Here is an 18,154-nt window from a genome sequence, read left to right as displayed (position 1 = left end):
TCTGTGGACAGTTAACTTGATAGACCTTTCTCAAGACAACGTTTTTGGCAATTTTCAAACGGTATAAGCATTGTGAAGTGCATGCCGAACAGAACAGTACCTGTTGTGAGATGAATGCCTGGACGTCTTCTCCCTCTGGTAGGAAGTCACTCCAGCTGAGGCCAGATTCCCTCCACAAAACACCTACTTTCCTATGGCTCTGTGGAGCGGAGAACGAGGGCCACGTCAGAAACGGTAGGGCTAAAAAAGCTTAGCGGACAGCAGTCAAGCTAAATTTATAAAAGAGCTTATGACAATGACGTTTAATACACCCCGTTTGTCATAAAGTCGTCGCAAAGCGAAGCATTGTGAGCCTGTAGATCGGCTAGCTTTACTATTTTTGCATTTTGTTTTAAGTTTTTTGAAACATTTTGCCTATAATGACATGCCCAAAATAGGGATAGATTCATCATTGATTATTCTGTATTAGAATTGGCTAATGGGAGGACCGGCCGGCCGGCGGACCACGTCATCACACTCATGTCACTATGACTCAGCCATAGTGTTGAGTGTCAAGAGTGTTGTCTAACCTCAATGTTTCATAATGGCATCAGGCGCAAACAAATCGTCAGCTCCATATATGGGCACAAGAGGGGGCCTGGGCATATACTGATGATATCAGAGATTTCAATATATGGGAATAAAAAGGACAAGGACTGACAGATACAGAGATCTCCATATATGGGTATATCGGTTGGATTGGCGGTGCAACGTAGATGTGAGGGCCGTGTAGCGGCCGAACCGCTATTGTTATTAAATGATCAATAATCGATTATATTCTAATTGTTTATAATTGATTAAAACAATTACAGTAACACGCACAACCACACAAATAACAATGCTTACATGAATATGAGAGTAACAGGACTTTTATTCAATGTTAATACAGTATATTCTTTTCAAGTACTCTCTATAAGTACTCTCTTCTGCTTCATAATGAGCACATGCAAATGGCTGAACGGTGTGAAAATCTGTGGGATTCTTCAAAAGAAAAGTTTTCCTTACCATTTGTTTGCATAGTATGTGCAGTATTTCAGAAAATAAGATCCCAGCTCTTCCCACAGGAAGCAAAGGTTTGCTTAATTCACTGTGAACAAACAACAGAGGTGTAGATGAGAATCTGGGGGGGTTGCCAAAACAAACAGATTGTTAAGAAGGGGTCACAATGAGATTGAGGCTCCTGGCTATTTTGTTCAAAACTGTCAGGAAAATACTGGTAGTAACCTTGTGTTCCATCAAAGTAAGATGCACCAAGTAACCTTAACCCCTACTGCTGTACAGAAAGATAATCCTTTCCAAAAACATTCCAGTACCTAAAGAGCTCTCTCATAGAGAAGCCCCCCTCCCTCAGCACAGGGCTGAGCAGCTCAGCCAGGTACAGCCAGATATGGGGAATGTCGATGGCCATGTCGTCTGCTAGCTCCAGGGTGTCTGCAAACCTGGAGGAAAACACCAACGCATACACACACACACACACACACACGCACACACAAGCACGCATACACACACACACACACACACAAAGTTCTTACATATCTTTTTGTTATAACCAAATTGTACTACCAATTATTGAGTACCATTCAAAATAATATTTAATTACTATTGCGATGCCCATGTATTTAAGTATTTGATCAACTGCCTTGTGGGTATTAATAAACAAACAGTATATACTTACGTTTATAATTAGTATTTTCATTCTTTTCAAGTGACAACTGATGCCTGGTACACATACAATTTGAAGTGACTTTTAGTCAGAGCAAGTGAACTTTACAGACCTGCTTTTTTCTGTCATAAAGGTTGTCCAACCAGGCAACTACGCATTGACTAGGAATCTCAGGCAGTGACTTATTTCAGGATTGACTTTTCGCCCGATTCCATCATTTCGTATTGAGCCACGAGACCCTTGAGGTCGTATCATTTTGGCAGCCAGTCGATATGAAGCACACTGGAATAGCACCGCTCAAGTAAACAACGAAAAGCTACTTTTCACCGTTTCATGTGCGCTCCTTAAAATACCCCGGAAAATGTGCAGACCACATTTGCTGGTTTGTGGACAATATGGGCTGACTGTTGTGCGAGAATTGATAGAATTGATAACTCATTAGATGTTGGCTATCCTTAAGACTTGATTGAAAATCATGCATGTTTGTAATTTATTTTACAAGTTATATTTACATACTGCACATAATGTAGGAGTTTGAGTAAATACAAAATATAGGTTTGTTTTACTCAAACATTAGAGATGTAAACAAATATTTTACAGTATAAGGAAACAAACAAAATGTAGTTGTTTTGTCGCGTTAGTTCTTGTGTTAAGAGACTTGTCAAGTCAATTTGGGAGTGATAGCAGCTTCCAATCATGTGTTTTGACTTTTGGAAGTGGGGTTAACCTTGTATTTACATTTGGATTACATGTTCTGCCTTTAAGAGATTTAAGCGCTGTTAACAGCGTTATGACTCTGCTCCAAGTTGTTGGGGATGTCACTTTAAATGACTGATGGTCAAGGTGCTCTGTATGATGTGCCTGTACATGCAGACTTTCTTTTAGTACGTTTGTAGTAAGAGGCCTTCTTACACTCGCTGTAAATGTTTCCCAACATGATCTACTTTGGAGCACCTCCAGGTTTCAAACAATTCACTGACATGACATTTCTCAACTGCATGCATTAGGGGGGACTGACCCTTGATAGAACAGGGGTTTAGGTAGAACGTCAAGCTGCACCAACTGGAAGAGCAGCTGGCCCATGTGTTCCCGTGTGATCTGACTGCGCTCCAGAGTGGACTCCACTCCCACGCGCACAAACACATGGAGCGGAGACGCCAGGTCGTCTACACACTGCACAGCCTCCTGTAGACAGAGAGAGAAGACCACGTCCATACCCAGTGTCAGCGAGTTACATTCAAGACACAAGACCCATTTCACCACTGAAATTAACATGAATGGAAAAAGAGATATATAAAATACAAGTCTGTATTATCTGGTGGATATCCTCATGAGGAATTCAGTGCATTACGAAAGCAAGACGTCTGAGGCTTAACCACATGAATGGAGAAGGGAAGTCCGCACACTGTTCTGTAGCTTCCAGTAGAATTTTTTTTTAAAGAGCCACACAGGTTGAAATGTTGTCGCTTAAATTTAAATAAAAACAGTTTCTACTAGGAGCTACAGAACAGTGTGCAGACCCGTCCTACCCTTCTTCTCCATTGTACGCATTTTTGTTCAGCAGTTTTTGTTGAGATGTGCGCGTTTCCCTTTTGGACTCAGCAGAACTACAAGCTATTTGTGGTGAAGAGATTTGGTGTGGACTAAAGGAGCGCATGTCTGACGGGACCTAACAAGCGAGTCACCACAACACGTCCATTAACGACAGAGAGAGATACATTCAATACTCGTCAACCCACCCAGTCCGTCTACCGTCTTACAACGTTGATGACATGTATCAACGTGCTAATATTCTATGCTCTGTTGATGAATTGAATACATAGGACCACAATGGTGTTATCCTTTTAGACCAAGTGTTCTACTGTACCTCCGTGTTGTTATTTTTTTTACTAATAAAGTAATAAATCAATCAATCAATCAAAACGTCTTACATCATAATTATAAGATGTAAAATTTTAGGCAATTCTCCCAACCCCGCACATTTCCTGTCTGTGTGTGTCGATCATAGAATGATAATATGATAAGTAGCTACAATGACCAAATGTAACAGATGTAAAGTGAGATTCCATATTCATTTCCAAGTCTGGGGGAGATCGCTGGCTACGGATTTGAGTTACGTGAACCGCTTGGCAGCACATTTCAATGACGAGGAATGGGTTGCAAACCTAGACTGGTGGTTTATAGTAATGAAATAAAAATAATAAGGCATGTGAACATGACCTTTGGGCAAGTAGAACATGACCTGTACTTGTCCCAGTTTCAACTAATTTTAAGACCTTAGCACCAACCCCTGCATTGACACCTAGGTACCCAAGAACACTGAAAGGACATCACAGTGTGGTGAGTTTCATCACATTAGCAGATTAATTGGGGTCCCTGTACCTTGATATCATTGATGTGCAGGAACTCGTCAATAATAGACTTGCACTTCCTCTCCATCTCCTCCTCTGACAAGGCCGGTGTGTCAGGGGTCTGGGCCACTGGCTCAGCTTTCACTGTCAGGGACAAATCAGAGTCACAACAGCACAACACAACGCTGAAAGAATGCTTGTAGGGCAGTGGTTTCCAAACAATGGGCACATTCTTGGGTCACAGAACAATTTTATGGGTAAGTGGTATGTGAGTAAATATCCTATCCTGATGTCATATCTGTTCAAACATTTTTCAACAAGGAGTTTTCAAAAAATGAATACATTTCAAACGAAATAGTGAAAATTGCAGATCTACAAGCGGCAATTTTCACAGTTTTTTACATGTAATCTTTTGGAAATGCATCTTTTGGGCCTTGAACTGAAGGTTTGGGAACCTCTGTTGTAAGGTGTGTGACCTGGCCTGCAGATGATATATCTATTTGACTGTGACATTCTCTTACTAAGAACTGATCTCTGTGTTGATTCCAAGACTGCACAATATTGGCAAAAGATGGACCGGACCGCTGGCCTAGCAGTCTGTACTCATACCGCGGGTTCAAGTCCCGTTCCTGACACTCTTTGCTGCATGTTTCTCCCCATCTCTTTCCCTGTTTCCTGTCCGTCTCTACTATAAACGATAAATTAAGGCAGAAAAAGCCACAGAAATATGTATTAAAAAAGTATATATATATATACTAGCAAAATATTTCTGGGATATGAGAAAGAAATGCTCAAAACCAATAGCAAAGCTTAAAATGTACTCAGTTTACATAACATGTAATGCAACTGAATTTCCAAACCAGAGATTATGTTCTAGAACATATTCTTATCTCTACAGTACAGCTTACAGTATATGCCTTTGCCAACATTGTGATTTCAACATTCAACATGTAGTGTTGTGAGCCTGTAAGCTAATGATTGTCAATTTGTAATAAAAATAAGAAGATATTTATTACTCATTACTCTTATCAAGAGTTGGAGGTATATTATTAATTTACTTAATACTCCCTATGCACCAGTACCAGTTTTGTTTTTCTTCAGTAGCCTTGCCTGTGAACAAAAGAAGGCAGCAACCGCACACTCGAAACACTGTGCAAGTACCCAATTAATTGCGAGCTTTCGGTCGTTTGACCTTCTTCGGGCCCTTTCCTTTTGTTCATTCTACTTTTATTCAGCTCCAGCACTTCACTTAAGTAGGTTTTTTTTTAAATGGATGAGCGGTGATTTAGTTCTTTTCTCAGCAGCCTGCACTGTAAAATCCTCAGTGCTGATTTAAATCTGAAGAGTATCAGTCTACAAATGGAACACATACATTTGGTTCCAATTGTACACTCATCTGAGAAAACCAAAAAACTATATAGCATTCAATTTATGAAAGAGCACAAAAGGTTTCTGCCTACACCTTCAGGAATGTAATGACTTTACTTAAAGCACCCAATGATCACTTATCATTATCTAGAATTTGTTTGTGATTGTGTGTTTGGTTGTCAGGGGTCCCACAGCCGACCAGTAGTCCAACTGCCTCCAAACTTGGCACAAATACTGTATCACTCATGGGCCAGGATATTGGGTAGTAGTACATCATTCTTAATTTTGTGTGGTCTTTGCGTATATTCTGTTTGCATGTTTGTACACGGTAGTGTCCCTCACCTGGGTCTCTGGCTCTGTTACGCTCCGGTTCCGTCTTGTCCTCAGTGACACTGGGTCTCCTAGGCTCGGGTGTGTCTCTGTCTCTGCGGGGCTCCTCTGGGGAAGGGCTCTCCAGCAGTTCTTTGGAGCTGCCTCCCCTGACAAAAGGCCCGGGACGCGACGATGGGACAGAGCTCAGTGGCTTCTCACTGCGTTCTCTCCCTACACTGCTGCGACTTGGGTGAAGAAAGGGAGAAAGACATCATGTCAGATCGTATATAAGAGAGAGAGCGAAAGAAAAAACAGAATATGGCCATACACTATAATGAGCAAAATATCCTGTCCCCTTTTTCTTCCAATTTAGTCATTATGCCAATTAATTCCTCCCACTGCTGTTGCATCCTACTAGCTCACCTGCCAGCGAGGAGCCCTCACCGCGAGGACAGAGCCTACGTCCTACTCCTCCTGCTCAACATTCCTCGCTGACAGGCACTACCCCAGTCCGTAAAAGTATGTGCATGAACAAATATCACACTTCCCGTCTGGCGTCCTTACCCCTGAACACTGGCCAATTGTGTTTGTATAGACGCTTGGCCAAGCCGGATGCGCCACTGTGGATTTGAACCCCTAGACTCAGCGATGGTGGGCAGGTACTTTTCTCCTGCGCCACCCGAGCACAAAAGCTCAGTTCAAGCTTAATTGCTCCTAAATTTCTTTCTAAGAAATGGCATGCTAAATATGTCCCTTACCTTCCCAGAGTTCTCCTGGAGTCGTAGTCTGGGCTGTGCGTGTTTGGGGTGGAGGTCTGGGGTGGAGGGGTGGACTGAAGTGCAGAATAGCGATTCAGACTGCTGCCGGCAGACCTTGATAGTTCTGATAGGGGCGGAAAATAATAATGGCCATTATGAAACACACAAAATACTCATTGTAATATAGTCATTAAAACTTTCAGAGGCAACTCCTGGGAGAAAAAAAAAAACACAGTCTACTGCACACTGCATTTTGTGAACACCATGGAGACTTGATTTCATGGATATCTTTTTGTTTTGATGACCAATATTTTTTTTTTTTTTTTACAAATCTCTTTATTATTTTTCTCAGACAGGTTAAAATACAGAAATTATAGGTGGTTGAACAAAGAGGTCTGATTTTTTGGACAAAAAACTACAAACAAACAAGGCACGATATAACAAACAATAAAATCAGTACAGTAATTTAGCATAATAATAGGGTCATGAAAATAATAAAAATTAAAAAAATAAAAATAAACAGACAAGACAGACAATAATCAAGACACTCAATCATACCAGGGAGGGGAAGGAGAGGAAGGGGGGGAGGGGAGGGGGGGGGTTTCTCTGCACAGAGCACTGATTATTTTCGTAGTATGGGTGCCGATGAGGTCTGGTAAGGGTTACTAATTTTTTTTTATTTTTTATTATTTATGAGAAACGTTAAAAAGAGTCATTGAGGGAGAATCTGAATTTGGTCTAGTCTCTCCTGATGACCAATAATTTGATGACCAGCGGAACCGCTGCCGGTCATCAAAGTATTGGCTTAGGAATGCGACAGAAACTAAAAAATATCCATGAATTCAAGTCTCCATGGGGTGACTAATCAATAGGAAAAAAGTCATTTTGGGGGTGAACTATCTCTTAAATGTTGAGCTAATGTTAAGTTAGCAGCAAGAGGTGAGCTGTGATTGGTGTAGCAGTGGCAGTTGAGCTGAGTGGTTCACTGCGATTGGTATACTTTTGTGGGGACTGTGATTGGTATAGCAGGGTCAGAAGAGTTTACTGTGATTGGTCTACTTTAGAGGGGACATACATACAGACCAACGCTGTTCCAGAGCAGACGGCTGGCCCATTCGGGGCCACGTCATAAAAAATGCAGAAAGAGTCAGTTAGACTAAAATGATGTTGTGACTGGGAACATGGCAACTGGGAATACTGTTAATGGCAACAAGATGTTCCTCATCTATGAGTCTATGTCAGGTAAATATTCATACTGCTGGCTGACCTGAATCACTGGCCTTGGCTCCGCCACTGCTTCCCTTCATCCAGTTGAGTGTTGATCCAGCACGTGGGCCGAGCTGGATCTTCTCGTCCATCTGAGGCTGAAAGTTTACATGTTTATTTTCCGAGATCATTGAATACCTGCCATTTCTGTTTTATTTAGACAGTAAACAGGAGCCCGTCTATGAGCCAAAGACAAATAAAAAGGTATGTAAACAAAAATGGTCAGCACAGCTTTTTGAATTGTTCATGGCAGAGGCTCAGGAGGTATAAGCTCCTAACTGCTGGTTGGTGCCATGCCTCTGCCGTCGGTGTGTGAATGAATGAATGAACGTAATGCACAATGCAAAGCCCCTCGGATTAAGGTGCTATAGAAATGTAAACCACATACTACAGTGTGTGTGTGTGTGTGTGTGTGTGTGTGTGTGTGTGTGTGTGTGTGTGTGTGTGTGTGTGTGTGTGTGTGTGTGTGTGAATATATATAGTAAGGACATACCACCTTTCACTGTACTACAAAATATGCATACGCAAGTACTAAGCACTGAGCGTAAGATGTGCTGACAAAGGGCTGCTTATATCCTGCGGACCTGCCCTCAATTGCTCTTTAACCAAGTCCATTATCTTTTCTCTCAGGCTATCCAAAAAGGTAATTGAGAGTAAGTATTAGGTAAGATAAAGTTTATAGATAAACGCTGTATTACATGAGGCTGGGCTAATGAACAATGCTGAACTCTTGATGCCCTCTCCCATCTCCCACTTAAATATGGGAAACTGAGTGTACAGTATACCAGCCGCACAGATCAACCAATCAAAATGCCTCCTCAACTGCCAAACCACCCTCTGTGTTGAGATCTGCACAGATGATAGCTGGAGCTTTGTCCTATGAATTAAATGTGTTTGCATTTGTTTTGGGCTTCATTGGCCCCAGATAAGGTAACAAAAGTACCTTTTGTATTTTAAAGATCAATAGATGTGACTAGAATTTAGATCTTATATGAATGCCAAAAGTACCTCCAAAAGTGCAAATACGCAATTACTTCCACTTCCAAACAATACCTTAAGCAGGTCAAGAGATGAACAGCAGTTTCACCTCTTAGACCTGTACCTCTCTTTGGCACATTGCTGTCAGAAAAACACAGGAACAAAGGGCAAAGGTGTCCCCTGTTTGTGCATTTCCATAGTATAGAACCGGCTCAACTCTACTCTAACACTGCAGACTACTGACTCACCGACTGGTAAAAGAGAATTGTCACTTGCATCAGTGCATAACTACACCTGGACATACTCCCCTGTAATATATCGAAGCTCCAGAATACTGTTAACACATTCTTAAATTAACTATTTTAAAACCGTTTTTGTTTAACTGTATAGGTTAAACTTCCATTACAGCATTCATTTTAGCTTTAGAATTGTTTAACATTCTCCTACACAGAGGGATGGGCAACGCTATGATGACTAGCTTTATTGAAGGGAACCTATCAGCAGTGAAAAATAAAGCTAGCCACGTCAAGCTGAGCCAGTTCTATGCAATGGAAAAGGCCAAAAGTGTTCCTATGACATTTACTAGGTTATTGCGTCATGAAAAGCCCACTTTTTCAATTACATCTTTATAGAAAGTGCCTCTCAAATGATATAAAATGCTTCTCTATATAAAATGCCCATCCAAAATGTTATCAAATCCTACATTGCGGTCCATGCTGTGAACGTGGCCAGCTCCCTCCAGCAGGGGGAGCCAGGAGGAAACACTGCAGTGCTTTATGTGACAGAGCCTCATCTGTCCAGCAGGCGGACAGTGTTCTACTGAACTAGAAAACCAGGAACCCAGAGCAGATGAGGACAGGGGGATGGCTGTCATGAACATATCCCAGTTACAGGGATACGCACCAAGGGATTCATCTAAGGACTCACGCAAAGCTCAAATTTGTCAACAGCCAACTTTCTGTGCGCAACAAAAACATCACAGCTAATAGGGGGTACACGTAGTTGACGGAGGAAATGAAAACTGAAAGAACAAAGAAAACCCCCAGAATGATCCTGAGAGGAAGGAGCATTCTAACACGTCAAGACTTGTCATCTCCGCAGGGTGAACAAACGTCCCTATTTACAGTACATGACAACAAAGAATTGCTATTGTAATTATTCAACCTTAACTGCATGAGACAAGCAACCCGCATACAGAGTCTACAGACAAATCCAAGCTTTCCAGACCCAGAATACAAAGTGACGCATGTCAAGCTTTTTGACTCTTTGTTGAATTAGAGGCCCACATTAAGGTCTGAGAAGCCCTGATTCAACCGGACAGGCAATATAAAGACCTTCTGTGTGTGTATTGGTTATTCTTTTGTTTATATTAACAGATGGAAAAATAATGATCCATAAATTCTCAGCCCACCACACCCCTGCATGTTGCTTTGACATGGCTTAATAGAACACCTTGGGGTGCACCTAGGCTCCAATGTTGCCTGACAGCGCGTTGCGCTGTCAGGCAACATTGACCCCGACGGCCTTTGCTGCGTGTCACTGCCCATCTCTCTCTCCAAGTTTCATGTCTACCTACTGTACTATCAATAAGGGCATAAAAAGCCCCCCCGTAGTCTGACAGACAGGTAATGGCAATGATGTCTGAACTACTAATAGAAATCTCCACTCCACTGAAATGAGGTAGGTAGAAAGGAGGTAGGGAGAACACCTCCAACCACTGCAGATGTGCTGGTTATATTGTATTAACATACCCTACCATAAAGACTGGTTAAAATAACATTTTACCCATTAAAGTAAGTCCCAGATTGTAGGTTTAAAATATAGGACAAAAATGTAACGGGGGTTGATAGTATGTGCAGATTACAAACGTATGAGATCATCAGCAGCACATGGTCAGAATATGCCTCACTTAGTGGAAACTACTTCATGATTGTACCTCTTTGGCAGGCTAGTGTAATAATGTGTAGTAATGTTTACTACATTTTCAGGGCCAAGTCTTGATAAAAAACAAAAAAGTATATACTTTTCAGGGATAGGCACTTCAGGGAGGTGTATATAGTATCTGACCTTGGAGATCTTGGGGATCTTGGAGGGGTCGATGGTCCTGCTGTTCTTGGTCATAGGCACAGTGTTCCAGGTCTCATCTCTCTGTACGCGTTGCTCTACGCGCTGCTCTCTCTGCTGCTCTGCTCTGTCTGCTCTGGGGTCTGAAACAAAGAAACAAAACACAAACAATGAAAACATGCATTAGAGCAAGGATTCCCAAACCTTTCAGGCCATGACCACCCCAAATAATCATATTTGAACTGGGGACCCCCCACCCTGACAAGCACTTGGAAATGTAGGAGTTAAGGCATTCCACAGATAAATATTGTGGAAGTAGCCAAACTACAAGCTCACAGAGCTAGTAGATCGGCTATTTTCCCAATGTTTTCCTCTTTCTTATGTAATATTTGGCCAATTTGGTAATAAAAAGGTAATAAAAGTCCTTAAAATTTTACATTAGAAATGTGCAGATAACCCACACACATACTTATATGTTGGTTTGTTTAGGTACTTTTGAGTGAGAAAACAATGTTGCACATTAAGCTAATCATCTGGGGATCCCCCAAAATAAGACCCCCAGTTTGGGAACCACTTCATTAGAGACAACCACTGCTGGCAATTGACCCTTCCGATTGGTCCCTGTGAGTGCGTATGACTAACCAGCATGCTCCTTCCATAACCATGGTAGTTTATGCAGAGTTTGCTAAATATGAGAAAAACATCCAGTTTTGGGAGAAAAACTAAAAACATTATGCCCGGTCACTATACTGCACCCGATATGTTCCTTTTTACTAAGACCAAGTTTTAAATAAGAATTGAATACATTAAATATCAATACGAGGCAACTGATTAGTAGCAGAAAGTAATGAAAACGCTGCAGTTCTCATTAATGGCCTGGAAAACGTCACTATTCCCCTCCTGCTGGTTTTAGAAGAATTTTCATTCCATAAAAGTCACTTGGTTTTATTACTGTAGCAAACTTTTATGAAAATACTTAGTTTTCAGTCGCTTGCTGAGCTGATGTTGGGAAGTTTAAAGTGTTCTTTCAATTATCATATGTGTTTTTGTTCTACAGTAGACTGAGTAGAGGGTAGGACGGGTCTGGCCGGAACCGAAGATCCAAGCCCCGAACCAGGGACAAAATATTGACTTGTCCCTCGGGCACGGGTCTGATCAGTTCCAATTGCCACGGGCCTCGGTTGGATCCATTTGAAATGGATGGACCCGTATGGACCCGACGACCAGCTTTTTATTATTAATATTATTATATGAATCTCTTCAACCTTCGGTTTTAAAATGAGACATATGCATTGTAATTACACTCTCAAATCCATATCGTCTGTTGACGCATGTTGAATGAGCCCCGTTTAACGTTAACAGCCGATTGAAACGCAGCCATCTCAAGCGCTACTGCTGCTGAAGTTGAACACCATGGAGTTTTTTTAGCAGGTGAAACACAAACAAAAGCCACCGGGAAGATCATGTTTATGGACATCATCTGCGTCGACGGCCGGTATAAAGTTGGCGAAAATGTTCTCTGTCTGCAACACAGAGCAGAACGCACGCAACGCAGCTCGTCTGTGATTACTCTGTTGGGGACGGGGGGAGCAGGAGGTGACTGATAGACATGGCTAATATGAATACCACAGTGATTTTAGCATTAAATGAGCTCCGGGTCCAGTACGGGTCTAGAGACCCGGTCGGACCGGGTCTAATATATTAGAATTATCCTCGGCTTGCTTCGGACCGGGTCCAGTTTGCCTCGGTCTCATTTCGGGACAGGTCCACTTATCCACGGGTCCGCCTCGGACCGGGTCCAGTAATTTAGAATGTTTTCTCGGGTCCGTTCGGACCGGTCCAATTATCCACAGTCCGTTTCGGTTCCCATTGTTTGGACCCGTGCTACCACTCTAATCTACAGCCTCGCTCTCTGCAGGCTGTGGGAAGAGCATGCTCTTCTGACTGGGTTATCATTGCTGTGCCTATGGTGCTAAGCCTTAAAGAGGATTTGTGCTGTGGGGTCTGACCTGGCCTTCTCTTGCTGTCCTTGGAGAGCATCTGCTGGTGCACCTTCCTCTGTTCCTCTTGCTCCTCGATCTTGGCCTCCTTATGGATCTGCTCAATGGTTTTAGGGCCCTGGTCGGCTCTCCTCGACACCCAGTTGTGCTGCAGGGAGAGAAAGGCAAAAGTCTGGGTTGAGAACACAGGCCTGGACTAAATTGGTTGTTTCACGGTTCCTAAAGTTTAATGTTTTTCTCCCTCCCCCTCTGCCACTCAGGTACTGTAGAAGAGCGCATTGCTGACATCTTACAGTGGATGTCGTCCCACCACCTCAAGCTCAACGCGATATCTCACTATTTCAACATTCATTGTTCACCTAGTATCCAAGTTTCTTCAAGGCACTACTTTGTCCTCTCTACATTCAATGTGACTATGTACCTTGTGTACTGACTAGAGTTCATGCTTGCGCTGCGTATTCTAATTTTGAACTTTGAAAAAAAAGAAAACAAAGATACATATATATATTTATATATTATCCAATAAACTAAAAGCACACTTACACACAAACCAACAAACACGTTCACTTACCAATCGTAAGTCTACGATGTCTTGTAACATAAACCGTATCCGAGACGATGTCTTCCGCTCTTTGACGATTTTTTCCATTTGATTGAAATACTGATCCATGCGAGGCTGCAGAGAGAGAGAGAGAGAGAGAGAGAGAGAGAGAGGGGGGGGGGGAGGTTTTTATAAAGCATGGAGGTACTTTAATGTCCTCAATGTCTCCCTATTCACTCTAGTGGACAACACGTTGCTTTGATTTCACATTATCTCACTCAATTTAGCAATTTTGCATTGTATGACTCTCTTACTGACACACCAGCCTAACTGAAAGTAAATGAGGTTAGAACAAAAACAGTAATTGCCCGCAAAAACAGAACCCAAATAGAACGGAATGGGCCGGCGCTGTAACTGCCAAAAAATGACCACACTGCTGGGGAAGAGAAGCATGTGTGAAGAAAGCCAGAGCACCCATAACCATTGGCCAAATCAGCACGCTCCTAAAACATTGCTTTCATTGACATGAAGCAGTGTTTTAATGTTTGAAACAAACCTGGATAATATATTAGTAGCACTTCCCAGGTACTGCCAGGAGTTGTCACTGCACTTGATTACTAGTGGGTTAGATTAGAGACAGACAACACCTGACATTACAGTGCACACACAGCACAGGAGAAGCAGAAGCACCACACAGCCTTTCATATAGAAATCCCTGTTTTGAATAACAGACCACTGCAACACTTGAATAGAGCTCTGGAGCTACAACTGACACACTGGAATCTGATCACTGCAGAAAGAGGTCTGGTCAGTTTTGTTCCTTTAACTTAATTAACCTCGTGACATTCTGGCCAATGATCAGTAAAATGTTACATAACACAAGAAAAACAGCAAAGATAGCTAATGCTCACGATGTAACACGTTGTGAGCCTGTGGATTGGCCATCTTCCCAATTGATCGTACAGAAAAGTATATAGGGCTTAATTGGTTAAATAACCCTTTCTCTTGCTGCGAGGTCTGGAAGCACACACCAGCAACATGGTTGAAGTTATTTTCTGTACTGGTAGCAGACAAGCCATAGTATATCATCTCCTCCTGTGTGTGCATGTGAGTGTTCCTGCTGCTATTAGGATGGATCCCCAAAAGGCGGCCCAACTGTGTGGCCCGTACCTACCCCTGTCGTAACATAAATTGTGCAAAGCCCGCCCCACCCCTAAAAAAAACATACGTCAATGTCAAGTGCGCGCTGTGCTATTTTGAACACATACGACACTGTACCTCCACTTATCAGATCCTGAAGAAGAATGGGTTAGTCTGTGAAACTACAGTTCCATCTTCCTTTGCACGTGTTTATCTGCACGGCAGTGCTTTAAACAGCAAAAATATGGAGATTAAAAGGATGTATAAGCATGTTAATGTTTCAAGTTCAAGAGCTCAGTGCCAGGGTCGGAGTGTATGCAGAACGAAGAGAGAGAGACGGTGGTATGTAATGTACTCAACGGTTCCAGCGTGCGTACATGTCCGCTTGCGACGGGTCGGTACAGTTCAAATATTAGCCGTGTAATAGTAATTATTAAGATGTACACTTTAATCGTTAGCCTCAGTGCCATTTGGTTTTGTGTCTGCTGTATATCGGTTGCCAGCTGCAGCGATTTAAGTAGCGTTCACATTGTAAGCCAGGACAGGGATACAACGAATCGAGGGTTTATTTGTCACTCACTCATACAGGTATAAGCAGCAAATTGTTAACTTCCAGCAAGTCTCACAGGGCAGTGCGGGTACTTATCAAGTTCCTGTTTCATGAAAGTAATAAAAATAATAATAACATAGTCTGCACACCTTTGCGACATTTGTCACTGAATATATGCATACACACTTTTCACTGTATATTTGAATATACAGTGAAATGTGTCATCTGCATTTAACCCATCCTAAGTATCAGGAGCAGTGGGTTAAGTGTCTTGCTCGGGAAACATTGAACAAGGGACCTTCTGATTCCCAGGCGGCCTCTCTACCCACTCAGCTACAGCCACCTCTCATGTAGCAGTACTTTTGAAATACAGACAAACCCTGTCCTATATGAGTTGGCCTTGGTCCAAAAATAATGAAATGTAGGTAATGGTCCACCTCTACTCTGTAAAGTACTGGGAAAGTGCTGATTTCTTTTGGCACTCATCTAATGACTTAGTCCCCGACATCAGCTCAGCAATGACTAATTTCTCTTCTTAAAAAAACTTTAAAAATGTTGTTAGAGAAATAAGATTGTTTTTGTTTAGATTTTACATTTACACAGGCAAGAACTTCTACACAGCATCAATACACCGTTATTTAGAAGGCCATTTGCACCACCACGCCTGCTAAGAAATAACTGGCCTGGTGCTATTCAGAATATTGGGGTTTCCACTATTCCTAAAACACTTGATCCAGGATCTGGAAACTAAAGTCTGCAGAGAAGGTGCTGCTGCATCACTGGGATACCAACTAAGTCCTTTCCTACTCTGGAGACGAGGAGAGAAGAGGCCACTCGAAGAGAATTCAATTGACTACTGACAGAAGGGATCAGTCCAATGATCCAGAGCCTGTCTACAAACACAAATCGCTACAAACACAAACACTAGTCTAAGAAATGGGAGGACACACACACACACAACCTGTGAGTCACACAAAAAGGCACCAGATGTTCTTCTTCCCAAGAGCATATACAAGCCTTACCAGAAGTAATAGAACCGTTTTACTGTCTGATGTGTTTTGATGATTTTTTTTTTTTTAATGTTATCTTAGAGCGGCCCTCTTGAATCTGTAAGAAACATCATAATTCATACTGTTATGCAATGATGTTTGAAATTGCAAATCCAGTACTCTGTGATTAGGTATAATTGTATAATCATACCGCCTGCTGTCACTCAAATTAGCCTGGCGTGTGTTGCCTGTTTTCTCAGGCAACATTAATGCCGCGTTCACACTAACAACGACAATAGTGACAGGCTACAAGTCAATGTAAGCCAGCAACACACAAAGTGACGCCCGACACTTCTCGATGTCGCTGCATCGTGTGTGACAAGCTACAAATCTCTAAAAACAATCACGTTGCCGTTTCACCATTTCCACTCCCCCTCTTTCTCACTACAATTCCTGCTCCTATCTGTATATGAAAGAAAAACTCATTACTGCCATTAAACAGTTCCCTGTGCTGTACCTACCCTATCAATTTATGCAGTGTGGCTTGAGCAACACTTCAATGGTGACTCCGCAACAATGTAGCTGGCCACACTTGGCCTTTTTGCAGCTTTGTCGCCGCTAGTGTGAACAGAGCATAAGTGTGTCACCGGTTCTCACCTTGGCTTTCTCAAAGTCCAAGTCCTTGCCAATGGTTGTGAGCAGCCTGCAGAGACACTCCAGTGACTCTTCGTCGTGGTTCTTGAGCAGCTTCACCACACAATCATGCATGATGGCCTCCGTCAGCATCTTGAGCTTGAAGAGCTCACCAATGAACCTGATGTTGCCGATGGAGCGCCTCCTGGCCTTGTCCTTGGCATCCTCCAGCTCCTCCCGTAGATGTTCGCGCTCCGTCGCCTGTGGGAGGGTGTGATGAGGGTGTGGGGACAAGCAGAATACTGTTAGGCCTATTCACGCTGTGAACGTATGGAAGTGACCCGCCTAGGCCTGTCACAATTATTACATAATCGCCTTGCTATTATTTTTGCAACTCCTCTTTCTTGTAATTTCCATGGTTTAGAGACAGGTTATCAGTATCTATGGGTCCATTTCATGACACTATCGAGATTTCCTGCGATTGTGAACAATGATGTCAATTAGGAAGTACAAAGTTATGATTTTGCTACTCCATATTTTGTCTTTCCCCACTTCCACCCCAGCATCCAAATTCTGGGGGGAACTTTAGCCATAAATAGCTGAACTACAAGCTCAAATCGCACTGCGTTGCTAAGCGCTTTGAGCTTGTAGATTGGTTGTTTTTGGTGAGATTTGGAGTAGCCGGAAAAAAGAGGTCAGAGTACAGCTGTAACTCAAGTCTGTTTCTCTAAGAATAGAGGGTTTAAGTTTTTAACAACTGATTATTGTACAAACCGTAGCAGCAGAGTCCAGCTCTTTCTGCTTCCTCTCAAACACCACATCGTCCACCTTGTCCCTCTCAAACTCCTTCTGGCAGCGGTTGAGCAGCAGCTTGCGGAAGTTCACTGTGGTGGCCGGCTTGTCAGTCATGGGCACTTTGAGCTGGACGACAAGCAAAGTGTAGAGAGTCTAGTTTAGCATAGTGTCACTGTCATCATCTCCATATTCCAACTTTTAATGTTTTCTTGTTAATGCTCTATTTTGCTTTACAAGAGTGACATGTAAAAGTAGCAAAAATAGCCGATCTATAAGCTCACAACGAGTCGCATCGTGACACATTGTAAGCTCGAATTTCGGTTATTTTTGCTATTTTTGAAAGGTTTGGAAAGAGCTTGTGACTAAATCATAACTACATTTACAGGGGCCAGGTATGGATGTGCGATTAACCTCTTTTAACCTGGCATCCCTTGTTCGGTCATATCATTATAGGCAAAAATTTGCAAACATTTTAAAAAGAACAATTCAAAAAAATTGTTCAAATGTCAACATTTATAAAATGTAAAAAATAGCAGATTGTCTATTTTCACCATCCGTTGTTCTACAAAGTATAAAAGGCTTAATGAAATATAATCACACAATTATTTAGTTTCAAGATTTGATAATTGTAAATTATTGACAGATGGCCATACGTATTTCTGAAGTGATTAATCCTAATAATCATCCCAGAATACAACTGTTATCTA

At 42.2% G+C, this 18,154-nt stretch overlaps 1 protein-coding gene across 8 annotated transcripts in view; it reads right to left on the bottom strand.

Moving 5' to 3' along the window:
* eif4g3a (eukaryotic translation initiation factor 4 gamma, 3a) overlaps positions 1 to 18,154 on the bottom strand; it is a 91,181-nt gene that overhangs the window by 6,580 nt on the left and 66,447 nt on the right. For all 8 annotated transcript variants that reach the window (XM_084062338.1, XM_084062331.1, XM_084062334.1 and 5 more), the window contains 13 exons: positions 17,427 to 17,573; positions 16,677 to 16,913; positions 13,371 to 13,475; positions 12,809 to 12,947; positions 10,803 to 10,942; positions 7,759 to 7,855; positions 6,492 to 6,615; positions 5,764 to 5,978; positions 4,085 to 4,197; positions 2,721 to 2,887; positions 1,353 to 1,478; positions 1,045 to 1,126; positions 101 to 199 (listed from right to left, as the gene is read on the bottom strand). In XM_084062338.1, the coding sequence (XP_083918464.1) occupies positions 101 to 199; positions 1,045 to 1,126; positions 1,353 to 1,478; positions 2,721 to 2,887; positions 4,085 to 4,197; positions 5,764 to 5,978; positions 6,492 to 6,615; positions 7,759 to 7,855; positions 10,803 to 10,942; positions 12,809 to 12,947; positions 13,371 to 13,475; positions 16,677 to 16,913; positions 17,427 to 17,573 (1,791 nt within the window). The remainder of the gene's footprint in view (positions 1 to 100; positions 200 to 1,044; positions 1,127 to 1,352; positions 1,479 to 2,720; positions 2,888 to 4,084; positions 4,198 to 5,763; positions 5,979 to 6,491; positions 6,616 to 7,758; positions 7,856 to 10,802; positions 10,943 to 12,808; positions 12,948 to 13,370; positions 13,476 to 16,676; positions 16,914 to 17,426; positions 17,574 to 18,154) is intronic.

The sequence above is a fragment of the Gymnoscopelus microlampas genome (assembly GCF_963454915.1).
Source record: "Gymnoscopelus microlampas genome assembly, chromosome: 7".
In the NCBI taxonomy this organism is placed as follows: Eukaryota; Metazoa; Chordata; class Actinopteri; order Myctophiformes; family Myctophidae; genus Gymnoscopelus; species Gymnoscopelus microlampas.
The sequence above is the reverse complement of the archived record's forward strand: the minus strand, read 5'-3'. Positions and strand labels throughout refer to the sequence as shown.